This window comes from Puma concolor, chromosome B3, assembly GCF_028749965.1.
Source record: "Puma concolor isolate L17-30 chromosome B3, mPumCon1.1.hap2, whole genome shotgun sequence".
In the NCBI taxonomy this organism is placed as follows: domain Eukaryota; kingdom Metazoa; phylum Chordata; class Mammalia; order Carnivora; family Felidae; genus Puma; species Puma concolor.
This window is the reverse complement of record NC_141672.1, coordinates 84,031,454-84,056,033: the sequence shown is the minus strand read 5'-3', so window position 1 is coordinate 84,056,033 and position 24,580 is coordinate 84,031,454. Positions and strand designations below refer to the sequence as shown.

The window sequence follows — 24,580 nt, the reverse complement described above, 5'->3', positions numbered from 1 at the left end:
ATTTTTAAAATGTAGATGTACAGAAATGTTGCCTAAACAGACCAGTTGATACTAAGTTAGAAAACCCAGGTTTGACTGTAGAAAAGAATGGCATGTTGAATATTGACTTTAGTAAATAAAGGTTTCTCGTCTCTAGGGGCAGAAGTTCCAGAAAAGCCTGAAAAATGCCTGGAAGGGAAGGTGTGCTCCTTGGGGCCTCCCTTGGTATTTTGAGTATTGAGTCTTCAGAGTGGCCCCCTGACCTCCCACTCACCCACCCATTGTGGGTGTCCTGAGAGTAGGTTGACTTCCTAGACTGAAGGGTTTCCTAGGCAGGCGAGGGTGAGGCTGGCAAAAACTAAAATCAATCTTGGTCCTTTAGAAACTTGACACTGGAACAGAGGGCTCCGTATAGGAATAGAAGGAGAGATGCATCTTGAACTCTGGCACTGGGACCTTAAGCATAGGTACCCTTGGCTGAACTTAACGCTGAAGCATAGGACGTACTTCCTTCAGCAAAACACACTCTGCAGGGCCTTAGACTGCACATGAGGCAATCTTAGGTCTTGGTCTGTTGACATGGTTCTGTTTGATTTCTCTTGTCCTGGCATAATTAAAGGTGACCTTTTCTATTATCACATGTGTCTCAATTTTTTTAATGCTGACTTTATTTTTGAGAGCTAGAGAGAGAGAGAGAGAGAGAGAGAGAGAGAGAGAGAGAGAATGGGGGAGGGGCAGAGAGAGGGGGACTGAGGATCTGAAACTGGCTCTGCACTGACAACTGAGAGCCTGGTGTGGGGCTCAAACCCACAAACTGTGAGATCATAATCTGAGCTGAGGTTGGATGCTCAACTGACTGAGCCACCTAGGCACCCCACATGTGTCTCAAATTGGAGGGTAAATTATTTGATCACTCTGTGTAGGACTAATTTTCAGTGTTGACATTGTGTGGCCTCAAGAGGCAATGAATTAAGGGGTTTTTATGTTTGTTCCCTGCTGGTGTGGAAGGCAGAATGACCCTTCCCTGCTCTTGGATTTCAATGCTGTCAAGGCTCTGGAGAATTTAGGAGGCTCGGGAAGCTTCAAGAGGGAGTTTGAATATATCATGTTAATAAGGCACGTGGATGCTTCAGCAATTAATTGGAAAAATAAGAGGTTTGATTATATGTTATCCCAAGTTTTGAAGCAGTTTATAGTCTTATGCTATTTAGTTTAGAATCCTTGCTTTAGCCTTACAAACCTAATTATGTACATTTTTTTTTTTTACCGAGGTGTTTTTTTGTTTGTTTTTTGTTTTTGTTTTTTTCCAATGGCTTTTCAGTATCTCAATCTATGATCTTGAGAAGTTGTGGTTCTTATTGGCAGGAAGACACATGCAGTGAACTATAGCTTTAAGAATTTGTTTAATTGATCAAGTTGGTTGTTTACATGTGAAGCTAAAATTAGTGATTAAATGGGCATCTGCTTTTGCCTGCTCAGTATCCCTTTCTCTTTTTTTGAGGGAAGTGAGGCCCTTTTTCTTACAGAAACACATTTCATTGAGTTTAGGTGGAGTTAACTTCCTTAACTCTTTCCCCCCTAACCTCCTCTATCCCTTATAAGAGGTTGGAAATGTGATTTCACAGATTCATGCTTGAATCTGAGCAATCAGAGCACTCCCATTCCTTAGGCCACACTGAGTTTGGGGCAGGGGTAGGCCCTTGACCCCAGCTAAGGCAGTTTCTCTGAAATTGCCTGCTGTAGCTATTGGAAAAGATGGTTTCATTCTACCAAGGCTGCTAATCTTGTACTATGGGACTTAGGTTGTTGGCACTATCTTTCCACTAAAAGGAGAATGCCAATGCAAAGAGAGAGTGGGGAAATCCCAGTGGCATTGCTTTGAGACTCCTGGACCCAGCCATGCCAGAAACCGCAGATTTTTAGTTCCTTGAGGCAATACCCCTGCCCCCCCCCTTTATTTCTGCGAATTTACAAATTAGCTTAAGTTAAGGTCACTTATAACCAAAGAGTTCTAATATAAGTAGTGAGCAATCTTCTGCATTGCAGGGATCCAGTCTCTCAGATTTTAAAGATTTTCTAGAAGAATATATCAATTCTAACTTTGCTGAGCATCTATGACATTGTTTCCCAAGTAGTCTAGTTTGTTTACTGTCTGGTGCTATTTAGCTTATCCTGTAGTCCTAGAAATCTGTTGACAGAGCTTTCTACTGGGCAAGATCAATCTTGGAAAGACAACTGGAGATGGAAGATAATCAAGTAGACAGACCTGAAGGGAAAAGCTGAAGGAAACCTCTTCCCTCCGCAAATTCCGCCGTCTCTTAGTCTACAGACTCAAGACACCACTTGTCTTCTTTTGCTCAAGGTTATTTCTTATGTATCAGTGGGGTAACATGTCCTCTGTCTCAAGTGTGAGAGATGGAAAGAGGAAGCATCTTAGCTTCCACAGAATGCCCCTGCTCAATATCTTGGGCAGTGTGTTGATAAGGAGATCTGGATTTATAAAACATATGTGGAAAAACAAGTAGCCCAGCAGTCTGATGAAAAATAGGGTGGTGGAAAAGACATATTGAAAAAACCTGAAAAGAGAAAGTCAAGAAACTGTTAACCAGAGGTTAGGAAACCAGGAACAAAATCAAACTTATGCCTAAATGCATGTCTGGCTCCTTTTTGATCTTCAGATGTCTCCCACTAAGTGTTGTCTTCATTACCAACAACCCCTTATAAAGGCAGCTCCTTCCCATACTCTGGCAAGCCAGGTACTCTCTCTTTGATCACCATGTTTGATTTTCTTTTAGTGTTTATCACTGGCTGAAATGATCTTGTTTTATATTTTGTTTTATTTTTTTGTTTTGCAGAGTTGTTTTCCAAAGTATTTTGCACCAATTTGTAACCCATCAGCAGGGTATGTGTTTCTGTGGGTCCATATTTTCTCTAACACTTGATATCATCAGATTTAAAAAATTGTGCCAAATGTGTGTAAAGTAATGGGCTTAATTTGCATTTCCCTGATGAACAATGATGCTGAACATCTGCTCATAGGTCTTACATGTCTGCTCTTGCCCATTTATCTAGTAGGTTGTTTGGGCTTGTCTTATTGATTCGTAGGAGTTCTTTATATGATCTTGATATCAGTCCTTTAGGGGCGCCTGGGTGGCGCAGTTGGTTAAGCATCCGACTTCAGCCAGGTCACGATCTCGCGGTCCGTGAGTTCGAGCCCCGCGTCGGGCTCTGGGCTGATGGCTCAGAGCCTGGAGCCTGTTTCCGATTCTGTGTCTCCCTCTCTCTCTGCCCCTCCCCTGTTCATGCTCTGTCTCTCTCTGTCCCAAAAATAAATAAACGTTGAAAAAAAAAATTGATATCAGTCCTTTTCTATTGTGTGTATTGTGAATATCTTCCCTCTACTTTATAACTTTTATTTTCTCTAAGGTGTTAGAACAAAAGTTATTAATTTTTAAATTTTTTTTTAACGTTTTTATTTATTTTTGGGACAGAGAGAGACAGAGCATGAATGGGGGAGGGGCAGAGAGAGAGGGAGACACAGAATCGGAAACAGGCTCCAGGCTCTGAGCCATCAGCCCAGAGCCTGACGCGGGGCTCGAACTCACAGACCGCGAGATCGTGACCTGGCTGAAGTCAGACGCTTAACCGACTGTGCCACCCAGGCACCCCAAAAGTTATTAATTTTAATAAAGTCTAGTGTATTAATCTTTATTTAGAACCAATGTTTTTGTGTCTTATTCAAAAAACCATTCCCTACATGCAGGCCTAACAGATGTTCCTATTTTCTACTAGCAGTGTATTCTAGTTTAAAATATGTCCACACATTATTCGATATTCTGCCCTTTAAGAGACTCTCCTCCCTTGTACTGTGGGCTGGACTTAATGACTTGGTTCTCAAGAACAGAGTATCATGGAGGTGACAGTGTGTGACTTCCTAGATTACACACTAAAACCATTGCAGCTTCCTCTTTCCTCTCAGGAGGAAGCCAGCTGTCATGCTGGGAAGGATACATAAGCAGTCCTGTGGAGAGGTCTGTGTAAGGAGGAACTGAAACCTCCTGCCAACAAGCAGCAACATTTGTCCAATGTGTGAGTAAGCTACCTTGAAAATAGATCCTCCAGTCTAGCCTTCTAATGACTCTAACTTGGCCAACATCTTAAAAAAGTTTTTTTGGTAAATATTTGTTTATTTTGCAGAGAAAGAGAGCACAAGCTAGGGAGGGGCAGAGAGAGAGAGAGAGAGAGAGAGAGAGAGAGAGAGAGAGAGAGAGAGAGAAGAAAGAATATGAAACAGGCTCCAGGCTCTGATTCAGATGCTCAGCCACTGAGCCACCCAGGTGCCCCTGGCCAACATCTTAACTGCAACCTAATAACAGATGGTGAGCTAGAACCACCCAGCTAAGTGGCTCACAGATTCCTAATCCACAGACATTGTGAGATGATAAATGTTTGTTGTTTGAAGACACTAAGTTTTGGGATGATTTGTTATGTGGCAGTAGATAATTAATGTCAATTTTTAAAGATTTTTTTTCTTTTTGGACATTTAGTCCTTAACATATCTGGCCTTGCTTTTTAAATATAGAGTGTGTGTGTGTGTGTGTGTGTGTGTGTGTGTGTGTGTGTGTGTATTTAAATGTGATCCAATCTCATTATTTCTCATCTGAATAATCATTTTTTACCCTACTTTCTTTTCTTTTCTTTTCTTTTCTTTTCTTTTCTTTTCTTTTCTTTTCTTTTCTTTTCTTTTCTTTTCATGTTTGAGAGGGAGAGAGAGAGAGAGAGAGAGAGAGACAACGTGAGTGGGGGAGGGGCAGAGAGAGACAAGAGTGAGAATCCCAGGCAGGCTCCATGCTGTCAGCACAGACCCCGCTATGGGGCTCAAACTCATATCATGACCTGAGCCAAGATCAAGAGTCACACGCTTAACTGACTGAGCCACCCAGGCACCCCTCCCCTACCTTTACTGAACAATTCTTCTTTTCCTCTGTGACAAACAATCACTGTCACATATCAGAGTTCCATATATGCCCTGTTTCTATTTCATTGGTTGATTTTATTCCTGTGACAATATTACACTATTGTAATTAATGTAGCTTCAAAGTAAGTCCTCATAACTGGAAGGGCACGTTCCCCACTCTTTGCTCTCCTTTAAAATTGTCCAGGTTATTTTTGAGTTATTTACTCTTCTATATCCAGTGTATTTTTAGAATAATTTTATTAAATTTAATGAAAAATCTTTTGGGCAGTTTGGTGGGAATTGAAATGAGCTTATCATTTGAAGAGAATTGATGTATTTATGATTATCTCACTATATTTCTCTTCTTTCATTCATGTTACTTTTAATGTTTCCTAATGAATTTCTGTAAATTCCCCTTATAGTGGTCTTGATTTTTTCTTAAACTGATGAATTATTTTGACCTTGTGGTTTTACTATGATTTGCACAAGCAAATTTCTACTTTTTCCTTTCCTGTATAACCCTTACCCAGTTGTGCTAGGTTGCTGCTTGAGGCAGCACCAATTCACTACCTACCTCCATCCACCAGTCAAAAACAGCCCGTTCCTCATCAATAATTGGTCTTGGTGATAGGAGTTAGGATCCATTATAGTATAACATCTTGGTCAGAATTAGAATCAGAAAACGTTTACAAATCTCTTCCTAGTATTCTCCTTGAAGCTGAATACAGTATTCATAAGAAAGTTCTGGGATGTTATTCCCAGAGAAAATCCTAGGCATAATCTACCTTTATTATCTCTTGAGTCAGTGCCCAATATACCAGTGCCCCATAGGATATTGGAGCAGAGCAAGAGAAAGACCCTTCTAGTTTGATATGATGAGCTAGATTTTTAGGATATTGTCAGATTCTCTTCAGGATACCAACCCTCTTTTATTTTTATTTTTTTTTAATTTTTTTTTTTTCAACGTTTATTTATTTTTGGGACAGAGAGAGACAGAGCATGAACGGGGGAGGGGCAGAGAGAGAGGGAGACACAGAATCGGAAACAGGCTCCAGGCTCTGAGCCATCAGCCCAGAGCCCGATGCGGGGCTCGAACTCACGGACCGTGAGATCGTGACCTGGCTGAAGTCGGACGCTTAACCGACTGCGCCACCCAGGCACCCCCAACCCTCTTTTAAAGCAGATACTTCTTACCCTGGGAGCCCATGCGGGTAATTTCACGCTAAACACTGGTGTCAAATTATAGGCGAAGGCAGCCTTGGAGTTCTAGGGAAATTCTGCTAGCTTTCAGGGAGTATTGTATTTAGGGATATCTGAATATGTAATAATGAAGGGGTATCCCCCTTGAGCAAATTTTCCAGACAATTGAAGCTGACCTTTAAGCATCAATAGTTTTACGTTAACCATTTTGATGGAACTCTGTCTAAATCATATTTCATGCCACTTTGAATATATGTTTCTCTTTGCCTTCTTAAATAAATTATATTGAACATAATCTGACCTTTTCTTACAAATGCAGGGGCTTCATGAGTGCCAATTTTACTTTGCTATCACAGTGATTCCCTCAGGACTAATATCCGCTCAGTTGTTTGAATCTTGAGCTCTTACTCAGTTTAACAAGTATTTTTGAGGAATTATGTTCTGGGTACTGTTGAGTGTGATCTCTCTTTCATAATCATTTCTCTCATTTGCTGTTAAGTAGGGGTATACATGGATTTAAAATTCTCTAGTATTTCTAATGTAACATGTTGACCTTGTATTAAGTTTATGGGGGACACATCTCACACAATAGTGTGAAAATCCAATCATCTTATGAATCATAAAAAGGATCCCCATTTCCAATCTTGATGTTATTGGGGAGCCAGATCCATCAAGCTAATTCAAATCATTAAAGGGAAAAAGGAATAAGCATGAGATTTGCCACACCTATCTTAGGTAATAAAGTTCTTATTTCTGATTACTACTAGCCTATTAGCTTCTGAAACTGGAAAATTGAGATTAGGGATTGCCTCGGGATGAGGAAGTCATACGTTAGAAGTGAGAAACTTGGTCATCGATGACACTAGTTTGTTGACTTCACTCTGGGGGTATGTGTGTGGGTATGTCTACAAGGGTTTCCTTGTCTAGACTTTGTTTTCTGCCAGGATGGCTAAGTGGAACTCCCCATTTTCCAGGAAGTTTACTCAAAAGTGTATCCTTACCTTTTACAGAACCAAGTTCCCTTGTTTTGGAGAGAATCATCCTGGGAGAAGGAAAGACATTAATAAATAAGCAATTTCTGGAATCTACCATTCACTGTCAAATAACATTCAATGAGCCATTAGTTAATGTTATATTTAGATAATGTCTTGCAATTTTTTATATGCATAAACATGGAATTTTCAGAGACAAGCGTATATATTTGCTTGTATATATGTGTAATTTTGTATTACTTTTTAATATATTGATAGAAATGAATGAAAGCCTGAAAAGGCAAGGTAGGTTGCCCTTTTTTGTATGTAAGGTCATACAGCTAATAAGTGGCAGGGCCAGACTTGGAACCTGGGTCCTTTGAATCCACATTACACCCTTACCTCCTGCTTAACCAGTAACCCTTAAAGAAGTTTACAGGCTATGAAAACCACACAAATGTATTCTAAGAGAAGTTTTAAGAGTTCTAAAAATATAAAGATGAGGATATTTCCTGGATTTCTGTGGCATCTCTCTTCCAAAATATTTTCTCAGCTATTTCATTTTCCTTTTAGCTTGCTTGTGAGATAAAAATGAAGAAGTACAATCACATTTTAAAATTGTGAAAATGATGCTCACAGAATTGGAATTAGAAAGAAACTTTCTGGGTTAGGAATTTTGTTCCCTAGTTTGAGTGAGATTAAGCAGCATGCCAGCTGGTCATTTGCTCAGGCAGGCTGTAAAGGTTGTTCAGACATCATTGGTCATTGAACCATCATGGGACTCTGGTAATCTTGAGGAAGATGTTTTCTCTGATAGGTGGTGAGAAGGAATACTTTGATTAGTCAGTGAGAATAGATGATGGGATATATCAGGGAGCGTGCCAAGCTTGGTTCTAGAGAGGTGGAGTCCACTTAATTTCAGGAGTTTTGTTTTTGCTATTGGTTGTTATATAATATGCAAGCTTGGGGCCAAAATAACTTGTTCAGAATAATGGTAACCATGGTCACTGTGAACATGGTCTAATATATAACCAAACATCTGGATGACCCCAACGACAATAGATGATTGTTGATATTTGCTTTTTAGGAATAAAATACTTATTTTTTTTGAAATTATGAAGACTATGTATCTAAATGATAAAGTTTCTGGTGAATGTCAATTTTGGCTCTAAAGCCAATATAAGTTGCAAAATTAAAGTCTAATGGAAGTTTATCTTTTTGCCACCACAAGACACGAAGCAGGCCAAGAGGATGCTCTAAATCCAATTGTGTCCTTTAGACCATTGCATATATGCTAATGACATCATGATGTTAAATATGAACAGACACTGAAGCTGTTACATAAAGAAGTAATGACTTCTCATGTTTTAACTCATGGGCTAATTCTGATAAATGCCCTGGTGCTCTGTGTAGTGAGAAATTTGGGATCCTGTTGGGATCACCAGGAAAGACCATTGTGATTATGGGAGATGGGAGGAGTGTCCTGTCTTGGCCTCTTCTCCACAAGAGTGTTCCTTCAGTTAATATTTCTTCCTGCTTCCATTCTAAACTCTGTGAGGTTTGAGGCTAGTTTCTTTGAGAACAAGTCATTTGCATGGCTCTGAGAGAAGAGAGACCATTGTCCCATAACATCTTTGTATGTTTAGGGTTGGAATGCTTTAGAATTATGTGTGCTACTATTCTTAGAAAATGCACATGAGAAGATTGGTATGTGTCTGGTGGCTTATAGTGTTTTGGAAACTCCCTTGAAGGTAATGACCCTGAGAAAAGCTGAAAGTGGACTGAAATGGTTACCTTATTATTTTGGCTGTTAAACTTTTTTCTTGCAGAATTCATGCTCAAGACTTTTGATCTAGGAGAGAAAGAACCAAGGTGGGAATTGAATAAAGTACATTTAAATGTTCATATTACATCATGGTTATTTAAAAAAGTTTTATATTCTAAAGCTATACTGTCCACTATTGTAGCCAATGGCTACATGTAGCTGTTTACATTTAATGAAAATAAAAAAATCACTTCCTCCGTCACAACAGCCATCTTTCAAGTACTCAATAGGTGCATAGTGGCTACATACTAGATAGTACAAAAAATTCCATTGGGTAGTCCTGTTCTAAAATCTTGGCTTAGTAATGAAGCCATACTTAATGTTCAGAAAGGATCTCAGGAGACTTGAAGGTGTCCATTAGGGGTAAGGACCTCTAAGTCCTGGTGCCCTGGCCCCCAGGCCACAATGTGGACTAGCCTATTTAGAGGCTGTATGAAGTCTAGGTCTTTTTCTCTTAATCCCAAGACTCCAAAATATTTAATACATGGAAATACTTCCCACGTGAATTAAGATTTAAATTTTAAAGAGGGTCAGGGAGTGGAAGTGAGGTTTTTGGTTTTAGTTTCTCACTATTTAGACTCTTGATATACTCAAGGAGTATTTTTTTTTTTTTTTGCGGGGAGGGGAGGCTTTTCTCTTACTCTAATTTCTAATTTTAATGTTCATAGTTTAATATAGTATACAGTTTACGTTTCATAATATGATTGACCTAGTTTGTGTCTGGAGATTAGTTTCATGCCTATCCCATATGGTTGAATTTCCATACATTTTGGGGAAGTGAGGATGGTATTAATTTTAAGACCTTTATTATAAAATTTAAGGAATGCCCATTTTATCAGGGTGCCAGACCACTAACCCTTTTTATTTATTTTACTGTACTTGATTTATTTAATTAAAAAAATTTTTAACGTTTATTTTTGAGAGAGCGAGCGAGTGCACAACTGGGGGAGGGGCAGGGAGAGAGACACAGAATCAGAATCGGGCTCCAGGCTCTGAGTTGTCAACACAGAGTACCATGCAGGGCTTGAACTCACAGACCAGAGATCATGACCTGAGCCCAAGTTAGATGCTCAACAGACTGAGCCACCCGGGCACCTGACCGTTTTTAAAGCACATGTTCTTGCCCTTAATATAAACCTGAATAATTGACAATGTGATTACAATTATGAAGGAAGGTATGTTTCTGCAGTCTATTAAGAAAGATAGGAGAAGGACCTGCATTTTTAAATAGATGTGGTTGAGTGGGGGGTCAACAAGATCGCTAACAGAGAGGAAAGTTATGTGGTGTTGGGGCTCACTGAATTCCAAATAGGAATTGGTCAGAGAAATGTTTGCTCTGACTCTGGCTGAGATGGGGTTACCACTAAAACCAGGATGTTCCTTTGTTTGCCAAAGCTCACACTTCTCTCTCAAGGAACCGAGTCTCTAGTTCTTCTTCCATTTTCCTCAGAGTTTCCTGGTACTTCTTCAAAGAGAAATAAAAGAAACCACAGTTACTTGCTAGAAGCCTTATGTGCTTTTTGCTGTTAATAACTATGTATTACAGCATTGTCATGTGAATGTTTGGTATTCCCACTGCCATTTTGTCTCCTTTCCCAGTCCACAAGCCCCCTACTACTCCAGATCTCTTACTGTACTTCACCACTGGGCAGGTCCCTGTGGTTATTGGGATTATAAACAGGAAAAGTGCTCATTATTAACTTAAGAGTTCAGAGCTTTGGAGATGAGGGCAGGAATAGAATGATTCTAGTGGTAGAGTGTCATCCTCCCTAAAGGCCTTTGTAATGCCACCTTGAAGCATTAAAATTGTTGCAGTGTTCTTTGAAAAGCCTGGTTTCACTTCATCCTGTACCTTAACAAACACATTACTCTCCCTTTACAGAGAAACTGTACCTTTATGCAGAGGGCCTGATCTTCACAGAGCTGTGCCACAAATGTATAGTCTTCCATTACCTGGGAAGTCAAAATTCAGTCTTAAATTTTACTCAGTAAGTTGCTATAAGAATAGTAGTATACTTGTTTCCTCTTGGGCCCCAGGCCTTAAATGTGCTTTTCTAATTGTTCTAAATATGTATTTGCTGTATGTATGAAACCATGCCTTTTTTTTTTTTTTTTTTGTGGATGAACAGGCTGTACTTTACAGTCCCGATGGAAATTACTTGGGGACAGTTGGGAGAAAAATAGATACTAATTCATAGAAGGTATAGATTATGGAGAATATTCTGTAAAAAATGTGAAAAGAGAAGGTAATCTGGGGGACTGTATTGACATGATGTAATACATTCCTTCAAATCTTGTGACCAAAGATCAAGTTTTCCTTACTGTGGGAGAAGGAACATTGAAGTTATTGTCGTTTACCTTGGTCAGCTTTTGCTCTTGGTCTGCACAGGAAGCTTCCAGCTGTTTTATCTTAGCCTATAGAAAGGGAAAGAGACTGGTAACTCAGCCAGGTAAAAGCAGGATTCCATTCTGAAATGGGATCACAAACATTATCTCACAGGTGGTTAAAGTGCGTCAGGACCAATTTTAGATGTCTTTTTAATGGAGGGGAGTCAACCTTGAGATGAGAGGACACTTGAATTGAATCTAGTGTGAAGTAGCACTAATTTGGTGTGTATGAAGATGTTACGTGGCTGGAGCTTAGGGGCGATTGGTAAGAATGAAATGAGGTGGGGAAAGGTAGACATGTAAGAGATTACAATAGACCCTTATAGCTTCTGGAGAATTTGGTTCTTTATTCAAATTGCAGTGAGAAGCCAGGTGAGAGCTTAAAGTTGTAAAGATACAATCTGGTTTGTCTTCTTTCTTGTTTAAATTTATTTAAAATATTTTTAATGTTTGTTTACTTTTGAGAGAGAGAGAGAGCGCGAGAGTGAGTGAAAGAGAGCACGGGAAGGGGTAGAAAGAGAGGGAGACACAGAACCCGAAGCAGGCTCTAGGCTCTGAGCTGTCAGCACAGAGCCAAATGCGGGGCCCAAACTCATGACTGAGATCATGACCTGAGCTGAAGTCGGACGCTTAACTGACTGAGCCACCCAAGTGCCCCTGGCTTGTTTTCTTTCTAAAGAATAATCTTTTCTGTGTGTGGAAGGTAGACTGTTTAGGTCTAAGTATAAAGGCAGGAGGACTAACTAGTTAGGAGGCTACTTTAGCATCCAGGTGAGGGGTTATGGTGGCTTGCAAAAGGGTAGTGTAATAGTAGTAGAGAGGAAAAGATGCATTTGGGGTATATTCTGTAGGCAGAGGGGACATACTGCAGGCTTTCCTCTCTTCCCTTTTCAGCTCTATTGTTCCCACTTTCATTGAGCTACCATTTTTTTTTTTTTCCCCACATTTGGACTCTTCTAACAGTTCCTTTCCCCACCAGTCAATTACATCTAGGGCCAGACAGCCAAAGGTGCTATGGGCTGTATTTTAAAGACAGTGGCCTGAGTCACAAGGAGTTGAGGCGGGTGTCCTATTAAACTGCTCAACTGATCACCAGCATGCAAGAGGAACAGAAGCAAAAGAGATAATGTATATTTCATAGAGTCAGAGATACAACGTGAGAATTCTTCAAAATAGGTGGACAAAAGGGAATGATTCAAAGCGTTAATAATACTCTTTAGGGCTGGGCTGATGGCTGCCAGGAAAATAATGGCCATTGTTGTGCCAGGAACTCTCTGTCTGGAGTCTGTCACAATCAGCTCACCTGACGTGGCCAGCATAGCCAGACTTAAAGTGTCACTGCTAGATTCGGGCAGACTTGCTGTTAGCAAAACTTGTTTTGGGCAGAAGAAGGAAGAAAATCAGTCTTCTAATCTCTGCAGTTTTATGGCTAGGATAATCAAGGAGCTTTAAGCTCCTTTCTAGTCTTAGCTCAAGTTTATTCCCCATGTACACACAGGCTCCTGATTTCTCTCTTTCCAGATAAGTGTCCTGGATAGGCATGCCCAAACAACTTACTTGAAGGCTTTGACTTCCTTTTTTTTATGTCTATCAATGCTAATTTGGCCACCAGAACATAGAGCAGTAATTCTCTATTCTTTCATTTTCGATTTCTATATTAAATGTGTCTATATCTTCAGAGTCTTCATACACACAGTATGGGCTTAAGTATGGGCTTAAATGTGGGGCTTAAGAAGCAAAAGAGATTGAAAGATAGGGACAGTGTGTTTTTCTGCTCTTTAATTTACTTGTTCTTAAATGACATATATAAAAGTAAGTATCAATTAAAAAAAGCAAGATGGGGCCTGGGTGGTTCAGTCAAAAGAGCACGTGGCTCTTGATCTCAGGGTCATGAGTTGGAGCCCCACACTGGGTGCAGAGATTTCTAAAAAAAATAGAAAAAATAAAAAAAAAACCTTAAACATCATAAAAAGAAGCAAAGAAAAATTAGATAAGGCAAGGACAAAGACATATTCCTACAGAAATTATCAATAAGAATTGAATCTGCCTTCTGAAAAAAAAGATCTCTAAATCTTGCATCTTTGATCAGATGGGTTATGGTTGTGCTCAGGTGCTTAACTGTGAAACACAATTAGGGAAATGGTAAGCCCTGTATGATGCACTTAGCAGTTAGAGGTCACTATATACTTGAATGACCAGTTGAATGAATCCTTTGCTGGATTGGAGTCAATGACAGGGTGTGTAAATTACCTAGCACACAGTAGATTTACAAGTCCAAACTCTGCCTCTATATGAATTTATGCATATGCTTCTGCCATACTTTTAAATAATCACCTTAAAATTGTGACTTTTTAATGTTTTAGAACTCCAAAAAAAGAATATTTTATATACACAATTTCATTCAGTTTTCAAACTGAGGCTGGGAGGAACTGATTAAATTGCTCAACTTCATATATCACACTAAGTACCTCTGGGTCTGGGATTTAAATGAGGGACTTCAACTACCTCCAATGTTATGTATGTATTTGTGCATTTGTGCCCTCTTTTTGATGGAAAGAGAACAAAATATATGGCTTCAGAGTGAAAGCCCTTACTAAGGGCAGAGGAGAATTCAGCATTTAGTAGCCCAGGTTTAATCTGGCATGGCTGAAACTACAAAGAATTTATCCCAACTTTGACAATTGTTTCCACTTAAAGACTTGTTTTCCTGGTCACGCAAACCAAACCCATTCGAGGTTGCTTTTTTGTTTACCTTTGACTCTTCTGGGGTTCCTTTTAGATCTTCTTGTTCACACTTGGTTGCCTTGTGTGATTTCCTTGTAAGCTGTGGTTTCAAACAGAAAAAATACGTTTCAAATAAAAAGTATATCAAATAAAAAAAATATAGCAGACAAAGACATTCTCTGATGCGTGGGAGACAGTAACTTGGCCCAGATCAAAGCTGCCAGGAAAAGGTCCCTTGATGGATACTTGGTGTCTTTGGGAACATCTTTAATCTACCTCCATTTATTCTCACTAGTTTTGGCCACCAAAGCTGCTCAAAGTAGGAGTACTTCCCTGAACCCCTAATCCATGCCAGATTATTCAGGCCTGTGGGCATGGGTCAGAAAGTAGGGGAATCATAAAGAAATCCACTGTATTTTGACCAGTTGAGGTAGAGGGAATACCTGGACAAAGAAGAAGGAATTTTTAGGAATTAAGTGTTTTTAAAAGTCTCTATTGAAAGCAAAATTAACCTCTCACCACAGAGGTCCCAGTCAATCCCTTTAGAAGCAATTTCCTTGTGATAGAATGAAGAACCTATGGGATCACTGAATACCTGGGATGCCCTATCCACTCTTTTCAATTTGACACTTGCAGGGATAATCCATGGCACTTTGGCCATGAGACTCAGCCTCAGGAGAGTGGATTAGTAGTAGTGCCCATGCCCAGCACAGGCTTCTCTGACATGTGGGATCTTCTGTGATTATTTGCCCTCCCTTGCCTCTTTGATGAGTGGTGCTGCTGTGGGGACACCAGGGAACACAAAAGCCCCATGTCACCTTTCTTTGAAGTTCTTCTATACTGTGGACCAGAGTCTCATTCTTCCTATCCTGTTGAGAGGACGAAGCAGAGTTTAAATGTGCATCTGTGTACCACCATCTTGATTTGGTTGACTGTTCTTTTTTTTACCCCAGTGATATTTTACTACAGTAACTGTACCTTCCTGCATAATGTCAGGTAAAGGACCTGTGGTTTGATCTCCATACGTACACACCAACTTCCCAGGGATTGAGATGACCACATCTCCGGCTTCCCAATATTAAATATTACCGGAGACACCCTACCCTCCACACATCCCCTTCCATGCAAGGACATACTCTGCTATGACTTTTGAGTTGACTATACTTTGTATGTAAAAAGGGGAAACTGTTGTTTCTGACAGTGAGGAGGAATCAACCCTATCAATTGGCTTTTCCCTGCTTTTTTAAACATTTTTTTAAAGTTTATTGATTTATTTTGAGAGAGAGAGAGAGAGAGCCAGCAGGAGAGGGGCAGAGGGGGGGGGGGGGGAGGAGAGAGAGAGACCCCGAAGCAGGCTCCATACTGTCAGCGCAGACCCTGACTCAGGGCTTGAACTCATGAACCGTGAGATCGTGACCTGAACTGAAGTCAAGATTCAGACAGTTAACCAAATGAGCCACCCAGGAACACCAAGCTCTTCCCTAATTCTTGCTTACAAGTCTGGCTGTCTCTTCTTCCAGCTCCTGCAAGGCTTTTTCCCTCTCTATCATGGTGTGGTTCTCCTTTTCCCATTCTTCATCTTCAGCCAAGTCTCTGGTGTGAGCAATCTCACCTTCCATCCTGGACGATGCAAGCACACACTATGAGGAACTGACAGCCTTAGAAATAATAAAACACATGTCAGTTTTAAGGGTACTTTGATGACAATAAATATAAATCTAAAGTTGGAAACCCTTTCTTTCCTGGATCCTTAGGATCAGAATGTCTTTAAAGACAAGAAAAGTAAGATTCCCCCGATTACCACATCAAACACCCCAATGTACTTCCAGCTCAGGTGAGTATCTTTCATTCTTTTAGGATTTTCTTTGTTGTTGTTGTTGTTTTAATGTCTATTTATTTTGAGAGAGAGAGAGAAGGAAATTAAGTGCGTTGAGGGACAGAGACAGAGGGAGAGAGAGAATCCCAAGCAGACTCCATGCTGTCGGAACAGACCCTGATGAGGAGCTTGATCCCATGGTCATGACCACGAGATCATGACCTGAGCCGAAATCAATATTTGGATGCTTAATTGACTGAGCCACCCAGGTGTCCTTAGGATTCTCTTTGAAACTTGCTGTATTATTCAGGGGTTTGAACCACAGACAAATACTGAAGAATGAAAAAGAAAGTTGTTATAAAAAGATAAAGGCTCTAGAGCAACCTGGAAAATTCAATTGTTTCTTCTCTTCCAAGTTCTTTGGATTAGGAACGTCCCACATGAAACCCCAATACTCACCTCTGAATCTCATTTTCTTTCCCTTGGATTTTGAGAAGAAGTTCCTGATTTGCTTCATCTATTCTCTGCATATCCCTTTCAAGGTCCATGTTCAAACTGTTAATGTTCCTCTTTGACTGGACCAGTCTTAAGATTTCCACTTTCTCTGACCTGTAGGCTCAGCCCCCAAAATGAATAAGGGCCAGTTATCTTAAGATCACTAATTTTTTGGGGCCAAAAAGGATATCTAGAAGACATATAACTCATTAGCCTGGCTATTTTTGGGAGCACACCTTTCCTTTTTCATTTTTAGGAAATTACATTTCTTAATCATGCTGTACAATTTGTTTCAATAATTCTTAACTCAGCAAAGGAGGTCTTTCTTGGCCAGAGTGCTCAGTATAATAGTGCACCTCCACTCTGGTTCCAGGAGAAGTTTTGCTTCCTTAAATAGCCTTTTGCATTGGAGAGAATGATTTTCAAATTGTTCACAAAAGCTGCTCATGCAGTACACTTTTATCAAGTACATTTAGTCAGGAAGCTGGTACATAATTTATGATTGGACACAGGTTTATGCAGAACCACAAGAAGTTTCCACCAGCAGTTAGGGCTTCAGTCTTTTCCTACCTCCCCTCAACTGAAAATTTCTCTGCTATTGTCTACTAGAAAGCTTGAGAATATCCTATGGGAGTCACTCCATTGAGCACACACAGAAGTAATTCAGGTTTTCACTTTCAAGAATGCAGGTATCATTTTTGAAGTAAATTTGAATGAAATAATGGTAACTTAATGCTAGTGTAGTCTAGAAATGTATCTGGCACATGGGAAGCTCTCAAACTTTTCGTTTTCTTGAAAATGAATTAATTCATTGAATTAATTGGTTTGTCTCTAAAATGACTAACTGGAAATAAGATAGTGAGGTAGAGGGGCATATGTATTGAGTAGGCACAAGGGACGGTTTTGGAAAAGAAATTCCTACCTTGAAGGGCTGGCTTGGATGGGGGCTTTGCAATGGCTGTCACTTCAGGAGGCCAAGGGGTGTTTGGGGCAGAGTACAGTGGAGGACAGATGGATAGGAGCTGAAGGAGAGAGCAAGACTAGAAGATGAAAGGAGGAATCAGTAGCAGACCTGCTTCATACCTTGGTCCTTGGATATGACTTTGCATAATCAGGACTACTTACTCATAGTCTAGCTGATTGTCCTTGTGTTCTTCCATTGTAGATTCCCTAAAATACCAGCAGAGATGTATGTAATGAATTGGGGAAATGGGTCCATTTATAAAATACAGTAACTAGCCGAGAGTCCCAAAAGACAGGAACAAAATTAAGTTAACTGGTTTTTTTCCCTCCCACTCCTATAATTTGGCCATAACGAAACTTAGCTTTCTGATTCTTCTGCCCATGAATATGCTTATGCCTCAGTAAGGATACAGTGAGGATAGAGGGATAATGCTGGAAAATTCAATATACATCCTGCAGAAGATAGATGGTTCACCAACACAAAACCCTTTGGAAATGTATACGTGGCAGTAAGCATCAATAGACGTTATCAGTTGTTCTTAATATCTTTTTTTCTCTATGCCCAGGTGCTTCTCTTAAGCCCCATGTGCATAGATAAATGTGCATAACTGCCCTGGAAAATAATCTTTCTAGTCTGGCTTCTGCAAGAATCTCCAGATATTAAGATCTTTAGTATTACATAGGACTCAGAAAAAACAAGCAGGAGTAAATAATTTGGCTTGTTCTGCTACTTAGTTTTCTCCTTTTCTCCAATAAAGTCTACCTCCCTTCTGATGTATGGTCTTCTGGATTCTGCTCTAGTCTATTAGCTTCTGAAGAGTCTAATCTTTCCCCACTGGAACCATCCAATAGAATCTCAGAACCTTCTATAGGGTCATAATTCTGCTCTTGACATAGGATGGGTGGGGCAGTATGTTATAATAGGATGGATGGCAATGGTTTCTCCTCATTTGTGCCAAGTTCAGAGCCTAGTCTTCTCTTTGGTGGCAGTAGTTTCAATGGATTTGATTTCTAGGCAGATTGAAGGGATAGCTTCTGTCTCATTTCTCTAGCAGATTGAGCACTTTCCTTGCCCAAGCTTGACTCATATGGGAACTCTGGGTCCTAACACCAGCAGCCTAATCCCATAATGTAGTCAACTAACTACTCATTCATTCAACAAACAGTGAAACTTGGAAGGAGCACCTATTTTTGCCAGGCACTGTTCTAAGTACGAGGGAGACAGAATGGGAACGAAATAGCCCAAAGCACTTGCCTTTATGGAGTTTACACTCTAGGGTGTGTGTTGGGGGGTGGAAAGGGGTAACACAATCAACAGAAAACAGGAGTAAATTGATCTTATCTGGTATGTATATTTTGGCCAGATTAGGCACAATTTGTAACTTTTTATGTGTGCAAGTCACGGAAACCTGAAGTTTCAGATCTTGACTTAATAAGGACTGCATTGAGTTGATTTGTGGGCCAGAGTGACTTCTTAACATACTGTAGTTTCTAACAAACTATTTGTAAAATTAATGGCCTCTGATGACCCCCATTACCATCTCCCTTCTTCCTGAAAGAAGGCATTTCATTGCTTTATGAAGCTGTACACAGAAGAGTAATTAAGTAACAATTCAGGCCAATGGCCTCTCGGAGGAATTAATGGTAGGGAGAGTTCATTAACCCCAGCTGGTTATAGCTTCTTCAGGAAATGCCCTGGACCAAGGTTATCTTGGCGATTAATGTATTGGATAGAGACTTTAACTAGGATAAAAATAAAGCTCTATCTCCTTCCTGGGGAGCTTTTCTCCTTGAGGGGCTACCAAAGGCAAGCCCGTAGGGGCAGCAGAACCCCAAGCTTGGGGCCTTGTGTGGGAGGAAGACAACAGATAGCCACTAGTAAGAATTGCTAAATCAAGGTAAAAACAGGGCCTTGGGGGCAGGTTAAGGTCCTTGAGGAAGCCTTCCTGCTATTTGGGAGGTGGCTTTTGATTAACACCCATTGCAGCTTTAGGGCAGCTGTTAACACCGCCTTAACTTTTCCAGGCCACACCCTGACCTGCACAGAGTCGCTGCCAGAGAGTCGCCGATTTTGCTGCATTGCTGCCAGGGATGCAGTGGCGTTTATGTGGAAATCTGTTGTGAAAACATCCTCTTTTGACAGGCTGGGCACTTGGGCTCTTTTTGCTGGGGCTTCACCCTCCTACTCTGAGGGGTCTGGTCAGGTGCATAAGCCTGAGAAACTGCCTGGGCCCTTGTTCTTTCTGCCCCTTCCCGGGGAGAGAGACCTATTTCTTTTGCTCATCTCACTTGTCCTCACTTTACTTTGGCAAAATCTTCTTGGATATTTTTATAAATGAGCCTGGTTTTGAGGCTCATAGCCAGGCAAGGCTCTAGAACCTCATTTTAGATCAGTTTTCAAATACAGAATCAAGTACACTATTTTCCTTATGTCCTTACTTATTTTTAGTGACTATTTCTGTACAGTCTTTAGGCTCATGAAATCTCTTTCAGTTTCCTTTCAGAATCCTTCTCAGAATAGCTTTCTCAAAAGCAGAAACTTGAACTAAACTGAAATGTGAAGCAAAAGAGAGAAAGAGAGCGTACCAGTACTTAATATTGTCATTATTTAATATCCAGTAAACTGCGGTAGTTTAAATTGGCAAAAGGTTATGTATTTTCTTTTAAAACTAAATCTATTTATTTTTGCCTGTTAAACCCTTTTTTATAGTTTTCATAGAATAGATATACTGTGGTACTTTCCTTTTTCACTTAATAATTTTTATGAACATTTCCCAGGTTGCTATATGCTGTCTGTAATTATAATTTCAAACACTACATAAAATTGTGCTGAGTTGATAACATTCATAATCTGCTTCATCCTAACCTTCTTACCACACTGTTTACCCTTTTGCATACCTATCTCCTCTTGAGGGCCTGGAGAGTACCTATATGAATTTTCTAGAGCTGCCATGACAAAGTACCATAGGCAGGGAGGCTTTAACAACAGAAGTGTATTTTCTCACAGGTCTGGACGCTGCGAGTCCTGATCAAGGTGCCGGAAGGGCTGTTTATCCTAAGGCCTCTTTCCTGGGCTTGTAGATGGCTGTGTCTGTTCTGTGTCCTCAACACGGGCATCTCTGTGTGTGTGTGTCTGTGTTGTAGTGTCATCTTATGAGGATGTCAGTCATGTAAGATTAGGACCCACCTTAATGACCTCATTTAAAATTAGTTACTGTTTTGAAGGCCCTATCTCCAGATAAAGTCACATTCTGAGGTACGAGGTATTTAGACTTCAATGTATGATTTTGGGGGAACGCAAGTCACTCTACATCAGGTATTCAGCAAGTGCTTAACTGTGACCAAATTTATGAACATTCAGGTTGTTCTCTCTTTGCCTAAATAACAGCACTTCAGAGAATATATTTGTAGAGTCATTATATTTTTTCAGGTATAACCAGAGTATTAAAGTATATACACTCACATTTTTACCGGTTTTGAATGCCTATTCATTAATATATCTGTCAACTGCTTTTTACAGATGAGGAAAGTAAAGACAAGAGAGATTAAATGTCTTGTTGGGATTAAAACAGATTTTTAAAAAATCTGCCAAACCTGATACTGCATCTCTCAACATTTTCTGGTTCATTCTTCTGTAAGCCTAGGAAAGTGTAATAGGACAAGGGCATTTCCTCAGTTATAACACAGTGCTGGTATTGAGGAGCAGTTATTCTGAGTACTTCACATATTAGTGATATAATTTTCATTTTCAGTGAGGTCATTTCTTCTAAAGTAACCATGCTTGATCTCTGCTTTCATAACCCTTTGCTTTATTTTAAATTTGCTTCTCTAGCTTTAATTTAAAAAGTTTGCAGTTAGGAAGTGATTGTTAAATGGCAGATTACTAAAAAGGATAACTAGAACCTCTGCAAGCAGACTTTTGTAAAAATTTTACATTGAAATTTAATATAATTCTATACTCCCTTCTCAGTTCTTCTGTGTTCGTTCTGCCGTGTACTTGGAATACCTTTAAATTTGCTTGTTGGTCCCTTCTGATAATTACAGAGAGGTCTTTCATACATTGAGATTTTAGGATGTCTTTTACTTAGCAGAAGTAATACTATGCTGGAATGTTTATACAATAAATGGCTTGTGTATAGCTTATCTTTGGCTCTATAATTCATTATTCTTCCTTTACTTAGCAGACATTTTTCTGAGCATCTAAGTGGGTAACAGGATGACCCAAAGATGACTAGAGTACTCTGTTTCATAAGGCTCTGCAGTGTGATAAATGTTATAATGCAGGCAGATAAAAATTGCTTTGGAATTCAGAGGGGGAGCATCTAACTTTATGATTTAGGGAAGCTTTAAAGGAGAGGTGCCTTTTGGATTGAGTTGAGTCCTAAAGGAAGAGAGAAACATTATAGGTAATAGAAAGGTTACTCTAAGAGGAGGGAACAACAGGTTCAAAGGCACAGTATGCTCAGTATTGAAGGGTAAAAATTCACTGTAGTTTCTGCCTAAAGTAGCACATCCCAATGTGTGTTACATGAACAGTGGGTTGTGTGACTGATAGATTTAGGTGAGACACAGAGGTAGCATTTTTGAATTTAAAAATTAACTTTAAATAGTGATAATATTTAGTAAAGCTATAAGTAGTACATTAAAACTTGATTTACAGAGGCACCTGGGTGGCTCAGTTGGTTAAGTGTTCAACTCTTGATTTTAGCCCAGGTCATGGTCTTACAGTTCATGGGATTGAGCCCTACGTCAGGCTCTGTGCTGACAGCGCGGAGCCTGCTTGGGATTCTGTCTCTCCTGCTCTCCCTGCCCCTCCCCTGCTTGTGCTTTCTCTCTCTTTCTCAAAATATAAATAAATGAACTTAAAAAAAAACCCTTGATTTGGAGACATTGCTTTGAATGAGAATAAATTTATTTGAGTAAAAATAGTACGTGGTTTAAAGAAAAATAGTAAGTAGACAGTTATTCTGAGGGAAGATGAATGTCGCAAACATTGTGAAGGTAGAATGTGAGTAACTAAAGTTTGGGGATTAGTGCTCTAAAAGCACATGTGGCAAAGGACAGCTAGGTCAGCAGAGGAGCACCACGTACTTGTGCTCAGGATGTTGGGTTTCATCTTGAAGCACCCCAAGAGGCATTAGAGACTTTTAGGTAGAAGGGTGACATGGTCATCATATTTGAGAAAGATAATTCTGGGGCAGTGAAGGATGGATGGGAGGAAGAAGCCCCCAGTGCTTGTCCATACTGTGCATTATGATCAGCCATCTCAGGGGAGATATTTTACTTTATGTTTCTGTTTGGAACGGAGGCTCAAGTTTTTATCATGCATTTTTTACCCCACTGGAAATTGCATATTAGAGTTTTTAATATTATTTTATGTTTGGTTTATAAGGGCAATATTAAATCTTCTTGGTGAATGATGTCTACCACACTTGCAATGAGAGAGTCTTTGTCCCTAACTCCTCCACTGTAACTTATGTAACCCTTGCTTTGAATAACTGCAATCTGTAGATGGTTTGGTTTCTCATTGTTCTTTGTTAAGTTTATTTATTTATTTTGAGAGAGAGTGAGAGAGAGACCGAGTGTGAGCATGTGCGAGCAGGCAGGGAAGAGCAGAGAGAGAGGGAGAGCCAGAATCCCAAGCAGGTTTTGCGCTGTTGGTGCAGAGCTGGACAAGGGGCTCGATCCCATGACCTTGAGATCATGACCTGAGCTGAAATCAAGAGTCTGACGCTTAACCACCCGAGCCACCCAGGTGTCCCTCTCATTGTTTTAAAATGTTTTCATTGGGGCTAATTCTTCCCCTAAATAGACATGTGCAAATCCCATGACAATTTCTGGTTGCTTTCAGTCACAAAACAATGTTCCCCTTCAGTAATCAAAGGATCCACTACCATGTCATAATCAAAATTCTGTACTTGCTATGGAGTGGAGGTTTCTGCCTGCGGTGGGTGGAAAGATTGCAGTGGGGAAGGGGCTTATTGATTTTCATCTCTCTCCACAGGGAGCACGTCTACTTCACCTTTCTACTGGGCCAGCTACTCATTCAGACACCTACCAGGTAAAAGAGGAAAGGGGACTTGAAAGTCCTTCCTTCACTGATTCTGTTGTGTGCCAGCACCCTGTCCCTCAAGGCCTGCTTGAAACTTAGACATGATGCTTTCTCTGGTAGATGCTTTAAAGAAGTTGTTGGAGGTTGCCTAAACATTGTCACAACATAACTGGAATCTGTAGCTTTGACCTGGACCATGGCATGTCTAAGCCAGTCGTTCCTTTGCTTCTCCCTCGGTCACTAAGACTTTTGTCATCCTGCCAGCTTCACTTTGCTGATCACTTGCCCTTCTAGGTGGCCAGGACTGGCAACATAATTTGTAGTACTCTGTGAGCTGAGTTCAGTCTGTGTAGAACTCTAGAATGCAGGACTCTTCTCTCAAATTATTAAGAATTTCAAGCCAGTGACAGCAGAACATTAAACCAAGTATAGATTCCTTTTGAATGCAGCTCCTTGTGTGACTGGACGAGTTCCATGTCCATGAAGCTGGCCTTGTAGGTGGTTCTCAGGAATGAGACCTAAGACAATCCTGTGCAGGCAGACACAGTCACATAATTCTTTGTCTAAACAGGCTCTGGAACATAGGCCAGCTCCCACTTGTTTACTCTGTTGTCAAAGCAGTTAGCTAACCTGTATCATGCCCTTAGATTTTCTAGATGACAGTCAGACAGTGGTCTCCACTATTCCCTAAGGTTTCAAGGACGCTTAGTAAGATCTCCTAATGGGCTCACAAAAACCCTTCTCTTATATTATTTTCCTATTGTCGCTAAAATAAATCACAAATTTTGTGGCTTAACACAACACGATTTATTATTGTACAGTTCTGGAAGTCAGAAAGCTGTCATGGTTCCCAGTGGGTAGCATCTAGGTGTTGGCAAGGTTACCTTCCTCTGGAGGCTCTAGGAAAGAATCTTTTTCCTTGCCTTTTCCAGCTTCTAAAGGCCAACTGCATTCCTGGGTTCATGGCCCCTTCCTTCTACCTAAAAGCCAGAAGTGTATAATCTTCAAATCTCTCTGATTCTCTGAGCTTTGCTTCTGTGATCATATTGTCTTCTTTCACTCTGACTTTCCTGTGTCCCTCTTATAAGGACCCTGATGATTACCTCTAGTTCATCTAAATAACTCAGGTTAATCTCCCCATTTCAAGACCCTTTGTCATGTGAAGTAACATATCCACAGGGAATGGAGACAAGGACATGTTGGGGGCAGT

At 40.2% G+C, this 24,580-nt stretch overlaps 2 protein-coding genes and 1 pseudogene across 8 annotated transcripts in view; 1 reads left to right on the top strand and 2 right to left on the bottom strand.

Moving 5' to 3' along the window:
- LOC147580166 (uncharacterized) overlaps positions 1 to 24,580 on the top strand; it is a 546,857-nt gene that overhangs the window by 76,371 nt on the left and 445,906 nt on the right. The window contains exons 2-3 of one of the 2 annotated variants that reach the window (XM_086710329.1): positions 15,799 to 15,878; positions 23,323 to 23,379. In XM_086710329.1, coding sequence (XP_086566455.1) covers positions 15,799 to 15,878; positions 23,323 to 23,379 — 137 coding nt within the window. The remainder of the gene's footprint in view (positions 1 to 15,798; positions 15,879 to 23,322; positions 23,380 to 24,580) is intronic. The other variant, XM_086710328.1, reaches the window with a different exon arrangement.
- TMCO5A (transmembrane and coiled-coil domains 5A) lies at positions 1,933 to 18,159 on the bottom strand. 6 transcript variants are annotated; one of them, XM_086710325.1, is made up of 13 exons: positions 18,082 to 18,159; positions 17,481 to 17,525; positions 17,278 to 17,395; positions 16,320 to 16,469; positions 15,541 to 15,664; positions 14,863 to 14,913; positions 14,073 to 14,144; positions 11,291 to 11,347; positions 10,826 to 10,885; positions 10,333 to 10,397; positions 8,902 to 8,959; positions 7,138 to 7,178; positions 1,933 to 2,555 (listed from the first exon to the last, which is right to left on the bottom strand). In XM_086710325.1, exons 4-13 carry the CDS (start codon positions 16,406 to 16,408, stop codon positions 2,357 to 2,359), a joined length of 816 nt encoding a protein of 271 aa, XP_086566451.1. In that variant the 5' UTR covers positions 16,409 to 16,469; positions 17,278 to 17,395; positions 17,481 to 17,525; positions 18,082 to 18,159; the 3' UTR covers positions 1,933 to 2,356. The 6 variants fall into 6 exon arrangements, with proteins under 6 accessions (XP_086566451.1, XP_086566452.1, XP_025775733.1 ...); XM_086710326.1 differs by having other exon boundaries at positions 17,278 to 17,377; positions 18,082 to 18,124; XM_025919948.2 differs by lacking the exon at positions 17,278 to 17,395.
- LOC112856743 (small nucleolar RNA U13) lies at positions 6,669 to 6,766 on the bottom strand (annotated as a pseudogene).